Source organism: Eutrema salsugineum, unplaced genomic scaffold (assembly GCF_000478725.1).
Source record: "Eutrema salsugineum unplaced genomic scaffold, Eutsalg1_0 scaffold_7, whole genome shotgun sequence".
In the NCBI taxonomy this organism is placed as follows: Eukaryota; Viridiplantae; Streptophyta; class Magnoliopsida; order Brassicales; family Brassicaceae; genus Eutrema; species Eutrema salsugineum.
This window is the reverse complement of record NW_006256486.1, coordinates 12,950,180-12,976,284: the sequence shown is the minus strand read 5'-3', so window position 1 is coordinate 12,976,284 and position 26,105 is coordinate 12,950,180. Positions and strand designations below refer to the sequence as shown.

Here is a 26,105-nt window from a genome sequence, read left to right as displayed (position 1 = left end):
CTATTATTGATGTGTGGATGAAAAGTTTATGATTTATTTGTTTGGATTCATAAATCTTGTGTTTTGTTTTAGATTACAGTAGAACCTCTGTAAATTAATATTAGATAAATTAATAATCATTATAAATTAATAAATTTATCTGGTTCCGAGTCGGGTAAGTGTAAAAATCCATCAAATTTGATAAGATAATAAGATAATAATTTTTTTGAAACTCCCATGTAAATATATGGCCTCAACATAAACTTAAATTAATAATTATAAAACTTATGTATATATATAGGTAAGCTATAATATACTAAAATATGATTAATATGTTGTTTTTTTATTTAAGTTTGAAATTTTATTGAAAATCATCTCTTTACTTATTTACATCAATAACTTTTAATGTTGTTTTTTTTTTAACTCCATTCAAAATTTGTGAAAAAAATTTAGATGTGATAATTGATTTTCTTACGCGTAACTGTTTCACAATATATTATGATATTGTTTTCAATTTCAGCACCAACATTAAGGATAGTAGCCATAATTTTTCAAAATTTTGTACTAATAAATATTTATATTATTACATAGATAATTCAGTCCATAATTAACAAATGGAAACAACTATTCTATTGCGATTGCAATGATTAGTAATCATAATTTCAAGTTTGTGCATGTCATTTTATAAGCATATGCGTTTATGTTTTTAAATATAACATCATTTGAAAGAATATTTAAGAAAAAGATAGGCGAAAATTTTTTTTTCTATAAGATAAATATCGTAATAAATTAATAAAATATCATAATCCTGACATTATTAATTTATAAAGGTTTTACTGTATGTTGTTTTGATATGATACCGGTTATGTTGGTCAAGATTCTTATTAATTTGGTCTCTTCCGTTTGGGTTGCGTAACCTCATCATTTTTTATATGTACTCTGCTTTTGGACATAAATTTCCATTGTTGTGGGATGACTGAAAATTGGATTGTATTAATTTCTTTTCTTTTAAGTTGTGAATTGGAGAATGAAGAAAGGAGTTGTTGTGTCTAATGTTAGAAGAAAGGTTGTATCGTACTTGTTTTTGTAAAGATCCTGAGGTAGTTCTTGTAAATGTTAAAAAGTTTGCAAAGACAATTAGTTTTAGTGATTTGTTGAAGATGAAGTTTTTTGATAGAAAAAGAAGAATGAGATGCACAATATAGAAAAAAAAGAATAATCCGAAAGAATAAATTGGGAAAAAAATTAGAATATAAAAGATAAAATGGAAGAGAAGAAAAAATGGATAAAGGATAAAAAATGAAAATTAAAAAATTAAAAGGTAGAATTAGGGAAAGAGACGATAAAAAAACGAAGACAATAAAAAAGAACACGTAGAAAATAAAAACGATAAAAAAGAACAAGTAGAAAATAAAAACAATAAAAAAGAAAAAAAGAAAAGATGAGGAATATGGAGAGAGAGAGAGTTATTTTCAGGTACATCTAATTGATCGATATTTTATCATCGTAATTTGTGTCTTACGTGTTTCTGATTTTTGATTAATATGGTTGATACTGAAGTTAAGAACTGGTCAAAATTAGAGACAAAAGCTACCAAATGGATTGTTTATCTATGTTATTATACATGGTTTTATGTCCGTGCTTGCATGAAAGATAAGAATCGACAAGAATAAGTGACTAAAGCTAGCAAATGGAGTGTCTACCTACACTCTAATACCAAAGAAGAAAATTGCAAGGACCCTCAAAACATCAATGTATGATTATAGAAATTTTAGAGATATTGAATTCGACAATGCCAAATTGGTACCAAACTCTGTTTGAAATGCTAGAGCTACAATGAACAGTGGTTAACATGATGAAAATGTTTTCGGCGAAGAAATATGTGATTTATATGAAGAAATAACAAGAAGAGATGACGAAGATGTTTGAAAGTAAAGTACATATGAGAACAAAAGATAGGAGGAGAAGTTGAAGGAAACAAAACTAAATCATATGTATTGTGGAAATTATATTTCATGAAGGATAAAAATAAAAATAATATATTGGAGATTCTTGAGAAAGAAATCAGGGAGATCTAAATTAGGAATCTAGAGCGATAAAAAGAGTTAACGCCTTTAAGGACATGTAACTGATCGATATTCTATCATCGTTTGTTCATCTTTCCATGTTTCTGATTTATTTTTAATATGGTTGACAAGGAACTTAAAGCTTTTAAGTACATGTAAGTAGATAAGAACCGGTCAGAAGGAGAGACATACACTACGAAAGGGATTGTTTACCAAAGCTCTGATATCATGGTTTCATGCATGTGTGCATGCGAGGAAGATAAGGATTGTTTACCAAAGCTCTGATAAAGATGTTTAAATGATAAGGAAGAAGAAGATGTTGGAGATTTATGTTTAATATGGTTGACAAGAAAGTTAAAGCCTTCAAGTACATGTAAGTGTAGATAAGAAATTATGAAAAAGAGAGACAAAAGCTACCCAATGAATTATCTACCTATGCTCTGATACCATAGTTTCATGCATGTGCTTGCAAGAAAAATAAGAACTGGTAAGGAGAGACAAAAGCCACCAAATCGATTGTTTACTTACACTTTAATACAAAAGAAGAAAATGGCAATGACCCTCGAAAAAATCAATTTATAATCAAAGAAATTTAAGAGATAGAAGAATTCGAAAATGCTAAATGGGTACCAAACCATGTTTGAATTACTAGAGAAAAATCACAAAAGCTACAAGAAAACATTGGTTAAAATGATGAATGAATTTTGACAACAAAGAAATGTATGATTGATATGAAGGACGAGATGGAAGAGATAGCGAAGATGTTTGAAGGTAAACAACGAGAACAAAAGAGGGGAAGATAAGTTGAAGGAGAAAAGATTAAACCTAGCTATTGTGGAAATAATATTTCATGAAGGGGAAGAAGAATATGATGATGGAGATTCTGGAGAAAGAACAAAGGGAGATATATATTAGGAATCTATAGAAAAAAAAATCTAAATCTTTTATGGACATGTAATTGATCGATATTAAATTGCTGTTATTTGCTCTTTTTAATATTTTTTTTATTTATGTATATGTAAGTGTAATATGTAGAGTTTAATAAGTGGTAAATATGAAATTTTATTCACATGTTTTACATTATTATTAATTTTTATTCGGTTTACTATCAATAACAAATAATGGTTTAAATTTTTGAATTATTTTTTTAAAAAACCTTTCGGCCCGCGCTTAAAAATTAAAACACATACACACCAAATAAACATAAATATTATATTCTCACTAACAACCTAACCATCACAAAATCAACATATTTAAATCAGTAACACTTTAATTAGATCTTTTTTCTCATATCTATTTTGTAGTTTACGAAGTTTAGTCTACAAACATTTTTTTACCCAATTATATATTTCAAAATTTAGTTTACAACAAATTTTAGGGATACAATTTGGACCATTTTGTTCAGTGGCGGAGCTAGCCAAAAATTTTACAGGGGTCAATTTTAATTTACAATGTATTTTGAGCAAAATTTACAGGGGTTATTAAGCTACATTTTTAACAGTTTACCTATTTTTCTTTCAAAAAGTACATGTAAATATAATCTTTTTACTACCTACCTCAGCCACTGATTTAGTTACTCTTTTAAAATATTTTAAAAATGGTTCAAAATATAGAATATTTTTAAGAGTTCCATAATAATATGAAAACTAAAATAATATATCATTTTTACATGATCGAAAGCAAAATAAATTAAATGTATTCATAACAAAATACACTATTGCAGGAAAACATAATAGAGGTCCAAATCGTGTTTTAATCCATTTTTATTTTTAGCTGAAGAAAATTGAGAGTTTTCTACTTTATTAATATCGTTTGATGAAAGAGTGCAAATACTTCTCTCATCTTATCTGCATTGGCGAATATGTATTAACAAAAGAGAAAGATAATGTTCACAAAAAGAAAAAAAACAAAGGAGAAAGATGTAGAAAAAAAAATTATTATTTGTGAAATGTAACAAAAGAACGGTCTATAAGATATGGGACGACAACAAAACCACATGACTAAAGAACACCAAGTAAATTACTTAAGGGTAAACAAAAACCCCCAAATAAAAGCTAGTTCTTGACGTGGCAAGTGTAACGAATCAAAGGAACGAAGAAGGGATCAGTGTAGAAGCCTAAAATGACATCAGTACATTCATTTCTCATGTTGACAATAAGGTCGCAGCAATAGTCACTCACACGAAACCTCCCTGTGTAGTAACTTACCTCCATTTGCTGCTTACATATTGCCGACGGCCCAAAATCGCTCATGCAACTGATAAAATGCCCCCACGGATTTGGATCCGGATTCTGATAATGATGCTCCGGTGATGATGGAGTTGACTCGTTTGGTGGAGGTGGAGACTTCTTGGGAATTGGAGGCGAGTTGCCGATCTAGAATGCATAAAATGTTTTCTAAAATATTATGTCATAACCAATTATAGATCATAGTCTAGTAACATATCCTATATAAAAAGATAAGTATTTTGTAACGTATGTTGATTTCTGTCCAAATTTAAGTATCACCTAGCTAAACCGAAACAAAATGAGAGTAATAAACTACTGTAGAACCTCTAAAAATTAATACTTCATAAATCAATAAAATTTTCAGTCTCGAAATTATAGAGGTTTGCCTGCAATTGTTATTAATTTACAGAGGTTTGCCTGCAATTGTTATTAAAAACATCATGGACTTTAACAAAATGATACTAACCGGGGGTGATGATAGAAGAGGAAGCTGCGATAGTGCATGAGGTGGTGGTGTAATTTTGGGTGTAGGTGATGGCGTTGATGGTTTATAAGACGGAGGAGATTGTTTAGGAGGCGGAGGAGGAGACTTCTTTGGAGTTGGAGTTGGACGTGGAGGTGATGGTTTAGGAAGCGGAGGAGACCTCTTTGGAGTTGGACGTGGAGGTGATGGTTTAGGAGGCGGAGGAGACTTCATTGGAGTTGGACGTGGAGGTGATGGTTTAGGAGGCGGAGGAGACCTCTTTGGAGATGGACGTGGAGGTGATGGTTTAGGAGGCGGAGGAGACCTCTTTGGAGTTGGACGCGGAGGTGATGGTTTAGGAGGCGGAGGAGACCTCTTTGGAGTTGGACGTGGAGGTGAAGGTTTAGGAGGCGGAGGAGACCTCTTTGGAGTTGGACGCGGAGGTGATGGTTTAGGAGGCGGAGGAGATTGTTTGGGACGCGGAGGTAATGGTTTAGGAGGCGGAGGAGATTGTTTGGGACGCGGAGGAGATTTTTTTGGAGGTGGAGGAGACATTCTAGGAGTTGGTGGAGGCGGTGATGGTTTAGGTGGTGGTGGAGACATATTTGATGTTGGAGGAGGAGACGATGGAGTTGGTGGCTTTTTCGATGGTGGTTGTGGAGGTCCAGGGTAAGATATAGAGACAGCGGCTCCACATCCGTTGTTATAAACACATTTCCAAACTTTGGAATCTTCAAAACTAAATTTACTACCGTAGTAACGGTGGTGGTCGGTATTTATTAGCATTGCGTTATTGGAGATTTCCGAAGGTTTTGGCCATCCTCCGATCGTTGTTGTCTGAATAATGGTGAGACAGAGAACGATGATGAGGCTTTTCATTGTTGAGTGTGTGCGAAATGAATGAGTGTAGGGATGCAATTTTATGGAGGTGGAATAGATTATATAGGGGAAGAAGGAAAGTTAACCTACTTGTATTTTTGTTTGTTTTTTGGTTTTGTATAATGTAAGAGGAAGATTACACAAGTTCCTGTATTTGTGGATACTGATACGTCATATAGAATCTTAAGATATATTTTACCGGATTTTGTCAGATAGTGAAACTGAATCCTCATTTAATTATGTTTTCTCGGGTGTGTGTTTTTGAAAATGTCAATCGCGTGGTTGTCTATAAAACATGTTGCAGATTTTTATTTTGTCAACAGATAATCTGATGCAAAAACAAAAACAAAAAAAAATAGCAAAGAATAAAACTCTTTGGAAAAATAAGATACGACTTCTTCAAGTGAATATGATATTTTGGGGGGAATATGCTTCGTGTTCCTTCTAATTTCTATTCTTGACGAAGAAAAAAAAATCTTTAAAGGCTATATTGATAATTGATAGGCACTAGGCACATAGTTTTTTTTTTTTTAAATAAGCCTAAATAGAAACGAAAGGAAAAGTAAGTCTACACAGAGGTCTATAAACATTCTAGCTAGCTAGCTCGAACGGAGCAAGAATGAGCCTACATAGAAACCTTCAAAGGCTATAGTGATAATAGACCTCTATTTAGGCACGTAGTTTTGAAGAACAAGCCTAAATAGAAACGAAAGAAACAATAATTCGTCTACACAGAGGTATATAAACAATCTTGCTCGAACGGAGCATTTGTGATAAGCAAACAAATTCTAAACAGGAAGTTTTTTTTTCACGTTAACTAAGTAATTAAACTAATTATTATTTGTGTAATCAACAAATTCGATCAAAACTCGTCCAGGGCATTCGGATAGCCGGTTCAGTTCCGGGTAGGAACCGAATGGTTCCGGATATTTTGGGTATAGATGAAGAAAATCCGAAGTGGTATCGAATGAAGTTCGGTTTTCGGTTTCATTTCGGTACCTTCGGTTCCGGTTTGGTTCGGGTATAAATTACTAGGAACCGATAAAAACCGAAATGTTTTGGTTCTTAAATTAATCGGGTATTTTTGTATCCGAAATCCATATTTGTATCCGAAATGTGCAAAAGTAACCAAAACTGATAAAAAAAACCCGATCTGCAAACAAATAAGAACTAAAAAGTACCAAATCCCTTAAACATAAGTCATCATCAAGTTTGAAAAGCAAAAGTAGAAGTCTGGAAGACGATGTAGCAACATCAAATACATAAAACAAATCCGAGTTTGAGAAGCATAGAGAAATGCATAAATAAAAGAAGTTCAACATCCAAAAGCCAAAGAGGCAAAAACATAAGCATAAGTCGACTGAGATTCTTGACTTCAGAGAATGAGACTCCTAATCTGCAATCAAAAAAACGAGTAAACTATCACCAAAAATACATACCAAAGTACACTCGTAAATGTTTAGGGTAATTCATAAGTGTGTCTTTACCACAAATACAGTCTTTGATACTTCATTGACTCCTTAGTCTTCCAGATTCATATCTCCAAACTCTGTAAAATGCAAACAAATAAAGTCATATAAGTAATGTTAGTACTTATAACTGAAAAATGTAATAGATTATGCTGACTTACCTCTTTGAAGATCTTCCTGGTCTTCTATCTCATCAAGTAGCTGCTCAATGGTAATGCTTCCTCTACGGTCCATACGTATCTCCGACTTAAGCCATTGCTCAGTACACATGAGAACTTCGATGGTGTAATGTGTCAAGCAACTCCTGCTAGGATCCAAGATGCGACCACTTGTGGAAAATGCAGACTCTGATGCAACCGATGAAACCTGCATTGCTAATATATCCCTAGCCACTTGTGACAGAACCGGAAACTTAGAAGTATTGACCTTCCACCATGAGAGTACATCATAATCGGTTCCCTCAAATATATGTGGATTCTCCACATTCTCGGACAAGTACAAATCTAGCTCAGAGCTAATTTCCTGAAACCCTGTCTCTTGTACCATCTCTTTGTAAACTAAATCCATCCTTTCATAGCGAGAACGACCAGCCAAGTTCAATCTACGGTTCCTAGTTCTACCTAAGTCCTGAGAAGTTCCAGAACTAGATGCACCATTCGATGATCCACTAACCTGTGACTGAGAAAACGTACATGTACTAGTCGTAGGAGTTGAAGATTGGTTGACAGAACCACCAGACCTGACATTGTACTCATCAAACAACCTCTGTAGAATCTCCAAGATGGACTCATTCATCTGCGTAGCAATTGCACTATCTGGCCCATAAAGCTTATCAAAACAAAGCTTGGAAAACTTCATCTTATTCCTTGGATCAAACACGGATGCTACTATCAGCATCCGATTCATCTCGGTTTCAAAACCGAACGGATCCCAATACTTGCCTAGCTTTGCAATCATAGCTGCTGCTTTCTTCTTAAGCTCATCATCGCCATCTAGGCTCAGTAATATCAGGTTTCTCTCAATTGTCACCATCTCATTGTAACACTTATGCGCACGAGGGGAGTTAGTTCCAGAGAGGACAAGCGTTGAATTGTAAAAGATGAGAAGGAAGTGAAGTAACCTGTCCACTGCGTCCCAATCTTCTTCCATAGGCGGGCCAATCCTCTTTGTCCCATCAACTTTTTCCTTGAAGTAGTCGTTGTACAACTTGTCCTCAGCCTGCATCTTGTCAAAAGCCACCTTGAAATCCATCGCTCTATTCAACATCAGATATGTTGAATTCCACCTTGTTTTGCAATCCAGAGACAGACTCCCTCTCGTCATCTTCCCCGTATCAACACGAAGCTCGAATGACATCAGCCTTGGTGTAGACGACCTCACAAACTGTACACCATTCCGAATGGCAGCAATGTTCTTGTCCACAACGTGCAGTCCATCCTTCACAACCAGATTAAGAATGTGAGTAGCACATCTTAAATGTAAATACTCACCATCGAGAACTAGTGCATCATCTCTGACATATCTGAACTCGTCCTTAAACAAACTCATAGCACTTGAGTTTGCTGTTGCATTGTCAACCGTTATGGAGAAGATCTTCTTGATGTCCCACTCAGCTAAGCAGTCTAGCAGAACAGTAGCTATAGTTGACCCTTTGTGGTCACTAATGTGTTTGAAACCAATGATGAATTTTTTCTACTGCCAGTTGTTGTCGATGAAGTGTGCAGCTATCACCATATAACTAGCCATCGTTGTTGGAGCCGTCCATATGTCAGTCGTCAAGGAGAGCCGCTGCTTATTGGCCGCAAGTGCTTTCTTCAGAAGTGCTTTCTTCCTCACATACATCTCCACTATGTCTCGAGTCGCTGTTCTCCGAGAGTGTGGCTTGGGCAGTTTGACTCTAGCACAGAAATGTCTCCATCCCAGGCTGTCTATAAAAGACAGAGGCAACTAGCTAGAATGACCATTTCGTTTGAAGCTTCCCTAATCACCGCATCAGACACCTTACACAGCTTTAAACCGTCTCCAGTCTCTGCATCCAGTTGTTGTTGATCATCCGGTTGCTTTGCTGCTACATACGCAAGATGCTGCTTGCAGAATCTTAGATGCTTGATCAGATTAGAGGTGGCCCGATGTAGTTGCACACCCCATTTCCTTCCCACAGTAATGACAGTTGCACTTGTCAAAGTCTTCCTTCGCTCTTGTGTAATGGTTCCACACATCAGATCTTGTCCTCTTCCTTCCTTTCTTATTCCCCGAAGCTTTTTGTTTCCCTTTATTAGCAGACGTAGGAGTAGGAGTCTCAACTTCGTCCTCGGTAACTTCAAGGTCATCTTCAAAAACTGGTTCTTCATTAACGTTCGGTGAACCTTGATTAGAAGCCATCTGCATCATATTAACAAGACCAAACCCATCAGAAGTCATAATACAATGACATGAAACTATCGATACAACAACTTGTACACTCGATAACTAAGAAGCATTCATAACTCATAATCAAACTAATATAATGTATTGATACAACACAAGCAATCAAAACTCACAAACAATCTAAGCCGAGTACTAACAGAAGCATTCAAATGACAAAAGGAGTTATCCCTAATCATTTTCTTACTAAACCCGCAAACTAAAATAAGTAAAACCCAGATCGAGTTATAACCCTAATTCGTTGTAAAAATGAATAAAGAAGTAGGAAATGATGTCTATTTCTTTTTTAAACAAAGAGAAACAGTTAGCCCCAAATTGATTTCATATATGAACAGTAAACCCTAAATCGAAAAAACTAATTAAAGACACTATAGAGACTCGATTTATGTATAACTCTTAGTGGAAATGAAAAATCAAAGAAGAAATTAGCTCTATTGAAACGTTTAGTCCGAAACCCCAAATCGAAAATTTTTCAGCAAAACCCATTCAAAATGAAACTCAAATGAAATCGAAAATGAGAAGGAGATGGAAGACGAACATACCTCTGACTGAACTTTTGATGTAGCAGACGGTGGAGCCGGCGAGGAAACGCGACGGCTTTTGAAATTTGCGGATTCCAATTTTTCTGTCTGATTAAGGATTAGGGTTATATATGTGTTAAGAATGAGAAAATGAATCAGTTTGGTCGAGAGAGAATGTGTCTGCCAGAATTAGGGTTATAGGATGCACACTTTTTTTAATTCATTTCTTTCTTTTTGGGCCAAAATTTTACAAGTCTAGTCCAACATTTTGTTTGAGTGTATGAGCCATAATTTCGTTTTACATGGGCTAAACCCACCAACTAAAACCAACAATTTTTGGGTCTTCGGTTTGGTACCTCGGGTTTTGGATATTACCCGGAACTGAACCGAGATCCATGGATCTCAATCACAGGATCCAACGGGTATTTATGCAAGAACCGAAACCGAACCGAACCGGTAATTTCGGGTTGGTTCCGGTTCAGTTTTTTGGTTCCGGTTTTTATGCCAATCAAAACGAAAGTAAATCTGTACGTAAGGACAGAATTTTGTATGGTTCTATAAATAAACTATTATTTATTACTCAAGGAAGAACAATTCATGAAATGTCCCATGTGAGAACTGAGAATGATCATTAGAAATAACAAATAAACGGCTAACATATCATACTATACATCCCTTGGAGGAACTTGCTTAGTTTTTGGTGTTCTTGATGTGGCATGAGTAGTGAAGAAGAGGAGCGAAGAAGCGACTCTTGAAGAACATGCCAACGTGGCTATTGCACTTGTTGCCCATCTTCACAACTATTTCACAGCAGATTTCGTCTAATGCAAAATTCTTCTCTGCCCTGCTCGAGAATATATGTGAAAAGCATTTCTCAGCTTTCTTTGATACCTCCTTCGTCAAACACTTTTCCATTTCAGCTGATTGCAATAAAGAGTGGAATGGTGATAAAGGAGAAATTCTCAGGAGGCTAGGGAAGCCCGAAGTGTTACGGATCTCTGGTATGTTAGGAATATTCGGAATGTTAGGGATTTTTGGGATGTTTGGAACTCCTGGAACGTTAGGGGTTTCTGGAATGTTGGGAATGTTTGGGATGTTTGGAAGTCCTGGAATGTTAGGAATTCCTGGGATGTTGGGAATGTTGGGGATGTTGGGAATGCTCGGGATGTTAGGAATCTTTGGAATCTTAGGGATTTCTGGGATGTTTGGAAGTCCTGGAACATTAGGAATCATTGGGATATTAGGAATCTTCGGGGTGTTTGGTATTTCTGGGATTTTGAAAATTTCTGGGATGCTAGAAAGCCTTAGAAGCAATATGGAAGGCGATGAAGGTACATTAGGCCCTGAGACAGAAGAGCTAGCCCAAGCAACCTTGGAGTATCTGAGGCCGTCAGAGCCTTTGTGATGGTGGTGGCTTGCCGCTAGTTTTGATGACTTAGGCCATAGTTTCTTTGGGAATGCTACGGTTGAAATTGGGAGAGAGATGACGCAAAGCAGCACTACAAGAAGTGTTGTCATTAAAATCAAGCTCTTCATGATTAGGGAAAAATAAATAAACTTCTGTACGGAGACAATTTTGCGACACTGAACAAGTTTATATAGATGTATTTTAATACTAAAGATAAAATTATTAATATCGTCTATTCGAGCATGACCAATGCCTATTTAAAATCATATTTGGCAACTACAATTTCATCAAAAGATAACTTTTCCACTAATCACGTCGTTTACATTTTACTAGATATCTGGTCATGGATATCATGTGATATGTCAAGATGCCAGTATGTAAATATATCTGCCCACGTATGTATATGCGTTTACAAGAACAATGTAAATATAAGGTTAATCACGTATGCCCTTGTTAAGTACAGATGTTTCACAAGCACGTTGATTCTTATTGTTTTCTTGAAGGTATGACATATACAATTCTGTAAGATAAGTACGTACAAAAATTTAAGAACATATAAAAAATATAACCTTGTTCCTCTAGGGTTTACACAAAGAGAAATACTGTAGATATTTAACAAATTACTCTTGAAATACCTTTGACTAAGTTTGTTCAAAAAGTATCTTAAATAAATTTCTATCAAAAGCTTTAGTGAAACTGTCGGCAACTTAACTGGGTCGGCCAGACATATATATTCTTGAATATTGATCTCGACTTTACCAGCTCATGAACAAAAACTTAGACCTTTTTATTTTAGAAAATTTATATTCTATAACGGATTCCCGCATAATTAGCTGATTGACAAATTACTATTCAGGCCAATGTGCTACTTTACTAAGAACAATTCTACCTCTAGTTTTCTATACTTTAGTCCATTTTACCGCATAGAGTTAGCCTGATGTACTAGTCAGATTTAATGCCAAAATTTGTAATATAAGAAAAGTTTACCATGTGCTCTCTCTCTTGTCTACAACTCATTTCGTCTATGTTACTCTCACAAATATCGTTTTAATATATATATATATATATATATATATATATATTTCTAAGAGAAAATTGTTGAATGGATAGTTTTTAAGTTTTTAATTTGAGAAACGAATAGTTTTTAAATCACATAAAGGATTGGGTAATTTTTACTGTTTATGTTTCGGTGAGGCCTCTATCGCAGCTTTTTTTATTTACTACAATTGCCATTGTCGAACAGAAATAACAATATATTTCTTGTAAAACCCAATTTGCTAAACCGATGTTCAATTTTTTTTCTTGTAAATTTTAATTTCATAAACCAAAGTTGAACCAATTACTAATTTCTCGTATACATAAAAAAAAAACACAAATCGGATCCACCTTGACATTGTCAATCTCTCGGCCAGCCTCTCCGATTAGCCTCTTCGATTTACAGTTGTTCTTCTGATAAACATCCGTCATGCTACTGAGACCTTTGAAATCGTCAAGGCGCAAGTGCACAGCAACTTTGGGAGTCACGCGGCTGCTCCCGCCGATGGAGCAGACACCAATGCCACCGCGACGGAGTGATAGGCTTCGAGAGTGATTCATTTGCTTTTCTCATTCTCTACTAAAGAACAATTTCTAGTTCTCTTGTTATTTCTCTCTTAATAATGAATCAAATTACTGATTCTTATCCTTCTTTTGAGTATAAAAACTCTTATTGTGTTGTGTTACTCCTCAGGTTCAGCCTCATATATATTTATTTCTCTCCTTGATAGAATCAGTTTCATTCACTTTGGTGAGGTTCTATCAAGTTCTTTGTATTGGTTCAGTCGCAAGTTGATTGTTCCTTCTCTCATTTTCATAAATTCCAACATGGTATCAGTGCAGTCTTTCTTGGTGACTTTCCTCGTTTTTCACCATTTTTATTCAAGTCTGTTTTTTTCTCTTGTTTAAAGTCATGGAAAACACTGAGTCTTGTGTTATTTCTTGTCTCTTGTTGTTTAAAGCTCATAGAAATTCTTCTCCATGTGTGATTATGTGAGTAATTTATTTTAAAGCCATTAAAACACCAAAGTTCTTGCTGGTCTTGGTTGTTCTTGGCTCTCTTTGCTTCAGCAAAACTTAGGAAAAATAGAGCAAAAATCTGTCCATTTGAACTCTTCAAATTCTCTATTCTCCATTCTATTTTGCTTCCGCGTATTTTGTCTATTCTCCTCCATTCTCTAAATTCTGTTTTCTTCCACTATTCTCTCTATTCTTCACCAATCTCCTAATTCTTTATTCTCTCAACCTCTCACTATCATAAATAATTCAAATGTTTAAAATTTCAAACAGTGAGATGGTGTTTTGTTTTCATTTGGGATCGCTTTCTCTCTCATGAAAGCATAGCGAGTGTGCAGTGTTTTGAAACAGTCATGAGGCTAGATTCAAACACTAAAGGCTTCAAGAAAGCCATGAAAAAGACGCCCAACATAATGCTTGGAGTTTGAACCAGTAACCATCAAGCTTTGGAGGCCACAAGACAAGACCAATCTAGTCTTAACTCGGATGACTTGAAGATGGCAGACCAAAGAGGCTGACCTGAAGATAACAGACCCCAAGGTGGCTAAGGTGGAAGTTCAAGTGTAGAGGAAAGCTGGTGGGAGGCTCTGAAACAACCCCAAAGCGTTTGTATATGTGTATAGCTGATCGGGTTCAGGAAATCCACAAGGTGTCAAGATGTGGTGTCAAACCATATCCAAGTCAAGAAGTGCGGAGGAGGATAAACCTCAAATGGAGAGACAAATCGATGTAATGTATCATGGAGCAAAACTGCATCTCAAAATCCTCAAAGTCCTCTTCATCTCAAAAGTGTAAACTCTAAACTGTATCCCATTTTTAATTTGTTTATTTCATTACCTGAGTCCATTATGCTTTAGTATTTTCTCATTTTGCAAAACTCAAAGTTTAATTTATGTTTCATAAAACCCCACAACATAAAAGTTTTCTTTAAATCTCATGATGAAGGTTTAAAGGAGAGGAGTGATGCTGCTAGGGTTGACTTCGCTGCTTCATGTTTTAAAAATTATAACCCTAGATATCTGCAAGTGCTAGAAACCATACTTAAAACACTTAAAAGAAATAAAAAGCATTTGAAAAGCATTTAAAAACAATCCACAAAAGTGGTCAAAATACGGTGTTATCAAGGGGGAATATGTGAAAATTCTCAAAAGAAGCAATAGGACGAAACAAGAGGTTCTTGCAAAGAAAAATCAAGTCAAGAAGGGCTAAAAGGAATGGAAACAATTGGGAGATGGTGCCAATTCTGAATTTCAAACCAAGGCCATAGCTACATCATGAAATCGTTAACCTATACTCTTTTTCCCTTCATAAAGTTTTATTGCAAGAGGTTTTCTTTAGTAAGATTTTTAATGAGGTAGTTTGGCGTGTTGCAAGCTTGGCCTGTGGTCCTCTTTAGCGTCTCGACGACCAAGCTTGTGGGGGAGTATTAGAGAGGAAGAAGAGAAGAAGAGGTGAGGCCGAAGTCAAGAAGACAAAGCCGAAGAATTTCACTCAAGATCCAAGTTGGTGCGGTTCAAAAAAGACCAATGATGGATTAAAGTTACATTGAGAGGCTATGGAGGAGTTAATGAAGTGTTGTGTAAGGATTGAAGGAGTTAGATAAGTGGAGTTCTCAATAGATCAGGAAGTAGGACGCTTAAAGGCTGAAGACCGATAAGCGTCCATACAGATCAAGACTGTGTGGTGAGCTGCGGATTGATATCTGACCGTTAGAGGCTGATAAGAGACCGTACAGCTCTACATTCTAGTGAGACTCAATCACTTAGTCTCGGCACATCTACAAGAAGATCAAGGCTGAGGTTCATCTGCAAGAAGGGCGAGGCCCATATCCAAGAAGGGCAAGAATGAGAAGGAATAAAGCCCAGTGTATGCAAGACAAAGCCCATAAGTGACAAGAAGAGAAGGGAAACCGATTTGAATTGGAGTCTGGACTCACATGTGGCTTTAGTCGTATGTGACCGTTTGTGAGCTGTCACTTTCAATAGTGTGAACACTAAATAAAGAAGCATGTGACTCTGTCTTTCCTTGTAATACAGAACGATATTTTAAAATGTTCACACTAGGTTTCTCATGTTTAATTCGCTATATATATATATGTCTGTAATATGGTCACAAGAATCATCTTAATATACACAAGTATTTTACACAATATTATCTCTCTTATTTTTCTCTTGTGTTCTTGTCCTAAAGTCACAATGTAGACTAAGTAAGAACACGTGTAGGGCTGCTTATAGCAGCCAAATACACTCTTTAATTCATCCTTTCCTAAGTAATTCAAGAGTGATTCATTTGCTTTTCTCATTCTCTACTAAAGAACAATTTCTAGTTCTCTTGTTATTTCTCTCTTAATAATGAATCAATTTACTGATTCTGATCCTTCTTTTGAGTATAAAAACTCTATTGTGTTGTATTACTCCTCAGGTTAAGTCTCATATAGATTTATTTCTCTCCTTTATAGAATCAGTTTCATTCACCTTGGTGAGGTTCTATCAAGTTCTTTGTGTTGGTTCTGTCGCAAGTTGATTGTTCCTTTTCTCATTTTCATAAATTCCAACATGGTATCAGAGCAGTGACTTTCCTCGTTTTTCACCATTTTTATTCAAGACAATTTTTTTCTCTTGTTTAAAGTCATGGAAAACACTAAGTCTTGTGTTATTTCTTTGCTCTTGTTGTTTAAAGCTCACAGAAAATTCTTCTCCATGTGTGATAATGTGAGTAATTATTTTTAAAGCCATTAATACACCAAAGTTCTTGCTGTTCTTGGTTGTTCTTGGTTCTCTTTGCTTCCGCAAAACTTAGGAAAAACAGAGCAAAAATCTGTCCATTTGAACTCTTGAGCAAATTCTCTATTCTCCATTCTATTTTGCTTCCGCGTATTTTGTCTATTCTCCTCCATTCTCTAAATTCTGTTTTCTTCCACTATTCTCTCTATTCTTCACCAATCTCCTAATTCTTTATTCTCTCAACCTCTCACTATCATAAATAATTCAAATGTTTAAAATTTCAAACAGTGAGATGGTGTTTTGTTTTCATTTGGGATCGCTTTCTCTCTCATGAAAGCATAGCGAGTGTGCAGTGTTTTGAAACAGTCATGAGGCTAGATTCAAACACTAAAGGCTTCAAGAAAGCCATGAAAAAGACGCCCAACATAATGCTTGGAGTTTGAACCAGTAACCATCAAGCTTTGGAGACCACAAGACAAGCCCAATCTAGTCTTAACCCGGCTGACTTGATGATGGCGGACCAAAGAGGCTGACCTGAAGATAACAGACCCCAAGGTGGCTAAGGTGGAAGTTCAAGTGTAGAGGAAAGCTGGTGGAAGGCTCTGAAACAATCCCAAAGCGTTTGTGTATGTGTATAGCTGATGGGGTTCAGGAAATCCACAAGGTGTCAAGATGTGGTGTCAAACCATATCCAAGTCAAGAAGTGCGGAGGAGGATAAACCTCAAATGGAGAGACAAATCGATGCAATGTCTCATGGAGCAAAACTGCATCTCAAAATCCTCGAAGTCCTCTTCATCTCAAAAGGGTAAACTCTAAACTGTATCCCATTTTTGATTTGTTAATTTCATTACCTGAGTCCATTATGCTTTAGTATTTTCTCCTTTTGCAAAACACAAGTTTCATTTATGTTTCTTAAAACCCCACAACATATACTTTAAAAATTTTATTTAAATCTCATGATGAAGGTTTAAAGGAGAGGAGGAATGTGTGAAAATTTTAAAAGAAGCAATAGGAGGAATGAAGAGGTTCTTGTGAAGAGAAATCAAGTCAAGATGGGCTAACAGGAATGGAAACACTTGGAAGATGGTGCCAATTCTGAATTTCAAACCAAGTTCATAGCTATATCAAGCAATCATTAAACTATACTCTTTTTACCTTCATAAGTTTTATCCCAAGATGTTTTCTTTATGAAGGTTTTTAATGACGTAGTATGGCGTGTTGGAAGCTTGGCCTCTAGGCCTCTTTGGGGTCTCGACGACCAAGCTTGCGGGGGAGTATTAGAGAGGAAGAAGAGAAGAAGAGGCGAGGCTGAAGTCAAGAAGACAAGGCCGAAGACTTTCACTCAAGATCCAAGTTGGTGCGGTTCAAAGAAGACCAATGATGGATTAAAGTTACACTGAATGGCTATGGATGAATTAATGAAGTGTTGTCTAAGGATTGAACGAGTTAGATTAGTGGAGTTTGTTGGGGTCGATTTCACCCCAAACATTTTAACCATCTCGAAAATGACTAGGTACCTGGAAAAACCGAGCCCCGCAAAGGAAAAACCGAGCTGCGCACGAGGAGACATAGGTCGAGCCGAGCTGCTTCTTAGTTGGATTGACCGAGCCCTGCAGAGGGAGTAAGTCGGCCGAGTCGTACTGTGAGACATGGGCCGAGCCGCGCCTCGATGAGTTGGGACAAACAGCGTGACGCTTCAGTAAGCAGACTCCAACAACTAGTGGGCCTAGCCACGAAGATGTAAGGCACATAGAAACTCTAGACAAAGCGATATGGCAGCGGCCGCACAAGGTGATAAATAAATATTCCAAAAATATTTCCCGAGATTTTCGGCTAGACGGTTTAAAGATTGAGTATAAATAATCAATGTAATCGATTCATTATGTAACTTTTACCGACTCGAGAGCAATAAGACTAAAACACTTTTCCAGCAAAAAAAACCCTCTTTCAATCTTACTGTTCTTGTGATAAACCCTATAAATTTTGGATTCCTTAAGTTTTCCTTAACAAATTTTTGGTTGTGCGAGTTTTGGCTCACACAATTTGGCGCCGTCTGTAGGGACATCAAAATTTCTTACTTTAAAATCGACAAGACTATAAGATCATGGCAAGCAACGCTTCCGACAACGAGAACAACAACAACAACGGCGCAGAGAAGGACGCTCCACCACCAAGCACGACAACGACAACTACCGAAGCGCAGGAGGAGATGCAGAATATGATGGCCACATTGATGAAGAAAATCGACGAGCAGGATAAGAGGAACGAAGCGATCACGGAGAGACTCGACGCAATAACGGCTGAAAGACAGCATCCGACTTGGAGAGCTAGGATCTCCGATCCAATAGATGGAGTCAGGAAGCGCTTCGACTTCTCGACACCTGCAGGAGCATCCGGTAGCGGCATAAGAAATCCCATGGCTCCACGAATGTTTCGTCCCCTCGGCGAACGAACTCCAGCAGCAACCTGAGTCAACATGACCGAGCCACCCCCGCTTTGTCAGAATTCAAGACGGAGAGGTGATGAGGAGGAAAACGACGTGATCGACGTGGACTCCCAGCAGAGTGACGGAACCAGAAACTCGCAGCAAAATGGCTCGGCTCGGCAGATAAGTCAAGAAGAGCTCGCCTCGGCGCTTAATAGCATCCAAACTGACAGAGTCACCGATCCAAATCACTATAACGATCCAACTTAAAAAAGAGGAGAACCTCCAATGGGTCGAGCCGGCGGAGTACGGAGACGCGCCGAGGAGAGAAGACTAGGAGCGACCTCTCCCACCTAGGAGAATGACACGCGCGCAAACCTCGGAGATGGAAGAGTTGCGAGCCTCAATGGCTTGGAAAGTGGCAGAGATACGCGCCATAAAGTCTCAAGTGCATAACGCGATAAGTGTCGCACCGGAAATTGATCGAATGCTCGAAGAAACTCAAAGAACCCCGTTCATGGCAAGAATAACGGAGGCTAGGATTTCTGAACCGGGGAATGCCACAATCCCGATTTATGAAGGTATGACCGACCCGAAGGCGCATATCACAGCATTCGCATAGCAATGGGACGAGCCTTCACAAAGAACGCCGCCAATCTGACCGAGCAGGAAAAGGATGCCGGTTACTATCTGCTCTTCGTAGATCATCTCAAGGAACCGCACTGGAATGGTTTTCAAGGCAGGAGCACAACTCGATCAACGGTTTTCAGCAGCTCTCCCAATGTTCATGAAGCAGTACTCAATGTTCCTGGACCGAGGAACTTCTGACGCTGACATATGGACGTTATCCCAATGATCGAACGAGCCACTTTGAGATTACATGGCAAGATTCAAAGCGGTCGTGTTCAAAATAGAAGGAATAAGAGACAAGGCTGCACTTGAAGCATTGAAGGGATCTTTATGGTACAAATCCAAATTTCGATGGGAGATGGTGCTCAACACACCGCAGACAATTCAGGATGCCTTACATCGATCATCAGACTTTGTCATAAACGAAGAAGAGAAGAAAAATCTGGACGAATAGTACGAAACAACAAAAGCAGCAATCCGGAGTTCGATCCTGACGCACCCCTCAAGGAAAGGTCATCCCTCGAATAGTACAACGATTCAGAATTTGGAAGAACCAAGGAGCGGAGGCGCCCACAGTTACCAAGTAGGTGCTGGCCACGGAAGAGGTGAGCCACATAACAACATTTGGGTGAGGAGGCCTACCAACTACGACGAAAAAGCGTTTTGCGAATATCACCAAACCCACGGCATTTAACAGCGTAGTGCTGAACTCTGGGAGCGAAGCTTGTAGCTAAAATGACAGCAGAAGAACTCTAGAGCGCAGTGAATCTCAAAAACCTCGCCCCTACTGAACCCAAGGAGGGAACCAAGCCGAATAGCGCGGTAGAAGCAAAAAATCTACCCGAAGAGGTGACAATACCAAGCGCGACAGGAGAGGCAAACCCGAGGAACGATCTGAGCCGAGGCAAAGGATCAACATGATTATGGGTTGATCCCAACATTACCAAGACACGGTGTCCTCTATCAAAGCCTATCAGCGCCGAGCAGAAGCAAAGGAGAACGGGGCCGAACCAACCGACCTCCCAAATACGGTGATCTCTTTTGCCGAGGAGGAAACGACATGAACAGATAGGCCGCACACTGATCCACTGGTGATTGAACTGACGATTAGAGACTATGACGTGGTAAGAGTACTCATCGACACTGGGAGCTCGGTGGATGTTATCTTCAGGGAGACACTCAAAAGAATGGGAATCAACCTCTCCGAGGTGATGGCTACCCCTAAGCCTCTAACTGGATTTTCAGGAGAAACAACGATAAATATGGGCACGATCAGACTTCCTGTGGTAGCTGGAGGAGTCACCAAGATCATCGAATTTTCAGTCACCGACCAACCAACGATCTACACCATGATCATGGGAACTCCATGGATTAATGCTATGAGAGAAATCCCTTCAACCAATCACCTCTGCATCATGTTCCCGACTCTAGCAGGCATCAAGACGATTTGGAGAAATTAAAAAGAGTCGCGAATGTGTTTCCTGACGGAGCACAAATTAAGGAATCCCGTCACTGATGCAGGCGCCGATGTGGATTGCAAGAATCTTAAGACGGACCGAGAGCTCTCCAAACTCTTATAGCAATTAAAGATCGTGGAGAACCGCGAGACACGCGTCAAGCCAATATGCGATGCGGTGGACTCGGTGTGCGTCAAGATCAAAGCCAAGTTAGGAGAGCCCTTGAAGAACGAACTCCTTTCCTTTCGCCTGAAGTGCGGTACATATGCCGGGCATAAGCATCAACGTGACCTGTCACGAGTTAAACGTAGATCCGACCTTCAAACTAATCAAGCAGAAGCGGAGAAAGCTTGGCCCTGAACGAGCTAAAGCTGTCAACGACAAAGTGGAAAGACTGCTCAAAGTAGGATCGATCGCTGTGGCAAAATATCCGGACTGGCTCGCAAACCCAGTGGTGTTGAAGAAGAAAAACGGCAAATGGCGAGTCTACATAGACTTCACAGACTCAACAAGGCTTGCCCAAATCTGCATAGACTTCACAGACTTCCCCGGCTTGTCGATGCTACGGCATGAAACAACTTGCAGACATTCATGGACGCTATAACCAAATCTTGATGCATCCTGACGACAGAGAGAAAACGGCGTTCATAACTTAACGCAGAATATATTGCTATAAAGTCATGCCGTTCGGACTCAAAAACTTTGGGGCAACATATCAACGGCTCATCAATAAGATGTTTGCAGCTAAGCTCAGGAAAACCATGGAGGTGTACATCGACGACATGCTAGTCAAATCGCTTGAAGAAAAGGATCATGTCACACATCTACAAGATTGTTTCCAGCTACTGAACGAGCACAATATGAAGCTAAACCCGGCGAAGTATAGATTCGCGGTAACCTCGGGAGAATTCCTCGGCATTTGGTAACACACCGAGGTATCGAGATGTTCTCTCCAAGAATGAAGCGAGAAGTTTAACGGCTCACAGGAAGAGTCGCTGCGCTAAACCGATTTATCTCACGGTCTACCGACAAGTGCCCTCCCTTCTATGATATCCTCCGTGGGAATAAGAAGTTTTTGAATGAGACGAGCAATGCGAAGCAGCTTTCCAGTAGTTAAAAACTATTTAGCGAGCCCACCAGTCTAGACGAAACCATTAGAAGGAGAACCGCTTTTCCTTTACATCGCCGTATCCGCCACGGCTGTAAGCGGAGTATAAATAAGAGAGGAGTGCGGAGAACAAAAGCCCATCTTCTATGTTAGTCAGACATTAATCGATGTCGAGACTCGCTACCTGGAGATTGAGAAGGTCGCCCTAGCTGTCGTAATGTCGGCTTGCAAACTGCGTCCCTATTTTCAATCACATTCGATTGTGGTGCTCGTAACCCTTCCATTGCGCTTAATTCTGCATAGCCCGAGCCAGTTAGGACAGCTCGCCAAATGGGCCATCAAGCTAAGCGAGTATGATATCGAGTATCAGAATAGGTCTTCCGCAAAATCTCATGTGCTCGCAAATTTCCTCATTGAAGTCTCAACCGAGACAACAATCGAGCTGATTCCGGATGAAGTTTGGACACTGCATGTCGACGTCTCGTCGTCAAAACCAGCTCGGGAATAGGAATTCGCCTTACCTCGCCAACAGGAGAAATCTTGGAGCAGTCTTTCCGCCTGAATTTCCACGCCTCGAACAACGAAGTAGAGTACGAATCATTGAATGATGGAAGAATGGGAGCATACCACAGAGTAGTCCATAACTTATTAGAACAGTTCGACGAGTTCAAGCTCACATGAATACCCCAAGGGGAAAACACCTCGGCGGATGCCTTAGCAGCACTCGCCTCAACCTCGGATCACGATATCTAAAGAAAAATTCTGGTCGAACTCATCGAATGGACGAGCATAGAAGTAGTAGAAGGAGTTCGGCTGATCGACCTCCCGGAGGAAGAACCAGATAACGACGAGGCAACTGCAATGGAAGAAGACGCCTCTTCACCCGAGCAAGAATATGACTGCGACAATGAATGGCTCAGAGCAATTCGAGTCTACATCACCGATGGACAAGTCCCATCCGACAAATGGGAGGCTCACAAACTAAAGGCTCAAGCCGCACGGTACGTCCTCGTCGACGGTGAAGTATTCAAATGGAGGTTTGCAGGACCACTAATGAAGTGCGTCGAAGGATCCAAAGCAAGGAAAATAATGCACGAGGTGCAAGCAGCGCGTATGGCAATCATTCTAGCGGAAGGTCCTTAGCGATCAAGATAAAACGGCACGGATACTTCTGGCCTACGATGGTCAAGGACTGCAAGAAATTTACAGCAAAGTGCGAGAAGTGTCAGCGGTACGCGCCTACTATCGGTCATCCAACCGAGCTGCTGTCCTCAATTTCGTCGCCCTATCCTTTCATGATATGGTCGATGGACATAGTCGGACCCCTACACCGGTCAAAGCAGAAGCGTTTCCTGCTCGTTCTTATAGACTACTTCTTCTAATGGGTCGAGGTCGACTCCTACGCAAGCATAAAGGACGCCCAGGTCGAACACTTCGTCTGGAAGAACATCATTTGTCGACATGGGGTTCCCTACGAGATAGTCACCGACAATGGATCTCAGTTCATCTCAACTCGCTTTGAAACTTTCTGCGAGAAGTGGAAAATTCGCCTAAGTAAATCCACGCCGAGATATCCCCAAGGGAATGGACTAGCCAAAGCAGCTAATAAAACAATCTTGGACGGGTTAAAAAAGAGATAACGATGGGCACGAACTGGAAGGAATCCTTTGGTCACATCGAACAACTCCATGCCGAACCACTGTAGAAACCCATGCGCCTTTGTTTATGGAACAGAATGTGTGATCCCTCCCGAGGTGAATTTCCCTGGAATTCGACGAAGACTTTTGCCAGGACAAGAAGGTTTGAATTACCTGATGATGTTGGACGAGCTCGATCTAGGCAACGAAAGGCGCGACCAGGCCTTAATCCGAGTCCAGAACTACCAACAAGTAACGGCGAGATATTACAACAAAAATGTCTGAAGCCAAAGATTTCAAGAAGGGGAGCTCGTCCTTAGAAAGATATTCCAAAACATTACCGAAAGGAATGCAGGAAAGCTCGGAATAAATTGGGAAGACCCCTACAAGATCACAAAAGTGGTTCGTCTAGGAGTCTATGAACTCGCAACAACGGCTGACGAAGCGATTCAGAGATTGTGGAACGCCATGCACCTGAAGAAGTATTATCACTAAGAATACACAACAACTTACATGAACTATAGGACTGGTTTATTCCTGCAAAGGATACGTAGGCATCCCGTCCTTGGAAGTGGGTACATATACATAAATACTTAGCTCGTCGAGTCAGCTATCTCTAAGTTTATTTTCACTTTGTCGAGTCTCTTATTCACTTGTTTTACGTCGACTAGGCTTTTACTTGTCTCACAAATTGCTTTATTGATCACACATTGCTTTGGCAAAATTCTTGCTTGTTACTATTTCACTTCGGTATCCAAACACCAAACACCTCGTCTCGTTGCTAGCCACAACGAGACTACAAATACAAAGTTCTCTAAACAGACTTTTACCACCTTTCCTAGGACAAGAATGCAAGTTACATCCTCTACTAATAAAAATTTGCGCGCTATACATATTTCAGACCAACAACGTATCGGTCGCCACAGCTCACTATCGCACACGATATTATAAGTTGAGACGGCATCGTTTTCTTTAAAACCGAAGTGAACTCTTAATACCCGACAAAACACACTCACTCTCTCGGGAACGCCGGTCTATAGTCGTACTCTGACACTATCCCTCTGGATTTTGACCTCGGCAATGAGAAATTCAAGTCTAACACCTCGGTAAGCAAAAACCGGCCCAAGTTAAACACCTCGGCAACAAAGCCTAACCCTTCCTCATAATATATGTCCCCTGCCTGAAAAACGCTTCAGCATAATATAACTTGTGGCTTAAACGCCTCGATAAAAACAGTCAATATCACATAAATATCAGTATTCCTCGCAAAAAGGGATAAACAAGTTGTAGTAACTACAAAATCATCAAGACCGAAGATGATTCTAAGCTCCAAAAAAAGCATACTTACCAGCTCGGACATGTTACACACCACAACTCAGAAAAAATGAGGCGTTTAATCCTTATCTCGTCGTTAAAGAATCTTAACCTAAAACAGTTCGTCACTTAGTGACAACGCCTCATTACTATTGCTCGAAACAGCTCGGCAGAAACCGAAAGACTATCCAAACACGAGAAATATAAGTAAAACCATTATCAGATAAGTCTCTCAAGAGTTCAGCAAACAAAAGAAGGTGGATAAAGCCGTCCATGCACAAGGTTCAGAAACAGAAACAAACAAGCCAATAAGTATGGATAAAGCCATCCAGACACAAAAAAAATATGATTCAGTACATAAGCGAGGACACAAAAATTATCCCTCTCGGTCAGAGATGCCCTCAGCTGCGAGATCACTAGCCCTCGGGGTTTTGATGTTGGAACCCGTCGGATCCGTGACTCCAATCGAAGCGGCAGTAACCTCCGGCGGCTCGTTTTCCAGACAAGAGTCAACAGAATCCAGGGAAACCGGCAAAACGACTAACTTATCCCTTAGGTCCGTCATGGCACGCTTAAACGTTTCCTTGGCTCTAATTAGCTTGGCTTCCCAGCTCTTCAATTTCTCCTCTTCGGCGTCGAGACTGGCATCCGGTTTCCAGATATTGCCGATGAACACGAGATTGCTCCTGATTTGTGATGATGGTGTGTTGTGGGTGTCAAGTTTTACCCTAATTGAAATCAATAGCCGCAAGTGCACAACTGATCGATTGTAGTACTTAGGGATCGAATCCATAGGGAAGGAGGATCTTTTCCTGCAAAAAGCCTTTGAAATAAGTTAAAGTAAGGAAGTCTAGAACAAAAACGGTTTAGTAGGGGTTTGGTAGTGTGTTTAAAATCTAAAAACGAAATCTTAAAAGAGAATACGGAAATTAAATGGCGTAATAACTAAACTTAACGAAAATGACTAAAAATGATAAAAACGGATATTCTAATGCTTAAATGAAAATGAACTAAAAAGGAAAGACAATATTGAACTAAAGCTTGAAAGAAAATCGGTGTAAATCAATGGAGAAGAAAGCGTTGGGGTTCAGGGAAGTTTTCTCAGGGGTACGAACGATTCAAAACATTGCTAGAGAGTAAATTTTGTAAGATCTTAGCTTAAACTTTTCGAACTGGAGTCACGGACGTATGAATACGCCACTGTTGTGATCATAGACAACTATCTCTCTCAACCCTGACCAGTAGGTTTCCACTCTGGCCCTGGAAGAGAAGAGATGCATTATGTTTAAGACTCGTCCTAATTCACAAATCGCCCATAGGT

At 39.1% G+C, this 26,105-nt stretch overlaps 2 protein-coding genes and 1 long non-coding RNA gene across 4 annotated transcripts; 1 reads left to right on the top strand and 2 right to left on the bottom strand.

Annotated features, from left to right (window-relative positions):
• Window positions 1-4,099: 4,099 nt before the first annotated feature.
• LOC18010837 (extensin) lies at window positions 4,100-5,615 on the bottom strand. Its single transcript, XM_024150857.1, has 2 exons — window positions 4,784-5,615; window positions 4,100-4,410 (listed from the first exon to the last, which is right to left on the bottom strand). The coding sequence occupies exons 1-2, from the start codon at window positions 5,613-5,615 to the stop codon at window positions 4,100-4,102; spliced, it is 1,143 nt and encodes a 380-aa protein (XP_024006625.1).
• A 5,104-nt stretch (window positions 5,616-10,719) lies between these two features.
• LOC18010836 (protein PELPK1) lies at window positions 10,720-11,565 on the bottom strand. Of its 2 annotated transcripts, XM_024150611.1 has the most exons (3): window positions 11,351-11,565; window positions 11,125-11,248; window positions 10,720-10,977 (listed from the first exon to the last, which is right to left on the bottom strand). In XM_024150611.1, exons 1-3 carry the CDS (start codon window positions 11,563-11,565, stop codon window positions 10,720-10,722), a joined length of 597 nt encoding a protein of 198 aa, XP_024006379.1. The 2 variants fall into 2 exon arrangements, with proteins under 2 accessions (XP_024006379.1, XP_024006378.1); XM_024150610.1 differs by having other exon boundaries at window positions 10,720-10,965; window positions 11,071-11,565.
• A 3,000-nt stretch (window positions 11,566-14,565) lies between these two features.
• LOC18011004 lies at window positions 14,566-18,140 on the top strand. The gene is made up of 3 exons (XR_002897371.1): window positions 14,566-17,018; window positions 17,179-17,299; window positions 17,407-18,140. It is a non-coding gene; the product is annotated as an uncharacterized LOC18011004 (long non-coding RNA).
• The last annotated feature ends 7,965 nt before the right edge of the window (window positions 18,141-26,105 follow it).

What these genes read in the sequence shown, in the direction of transcription:
- LOC18010837 (XM_024150857.1), bottom strand. Translation starts at nt 5,615, where the DNA reads ATGAAAAGCCTCATCATCGTTCTCTGTCTCACCATTATTCAGACAACA. An exon ending in TACACCCAAAATTACACCAC is followed by an intron (nt 4,411 to 4,783) that starts CACCTCATGCAC and finishes AGATCGGCAACT; the next exon opens with CGCCTCCAATTCCCAAGAAG.
- LOC18010836 (XM_024150610.1), bottom strand. Translation starts at nt 11,565, where the DNA reads ATGAAGAGCTTGATTTTAATGACAACACTTCTTGTAGTGCTGCTTTGC. An exon ending in ACGTTCCAGGAGTTCCAAAC is followed by an intron (nt 10,966 to 11,070) that starts ATCCCAAAAATC and finishes TCACCATTCCAC; the next exon opens with TCTTTATTGCAATCAGCTGA.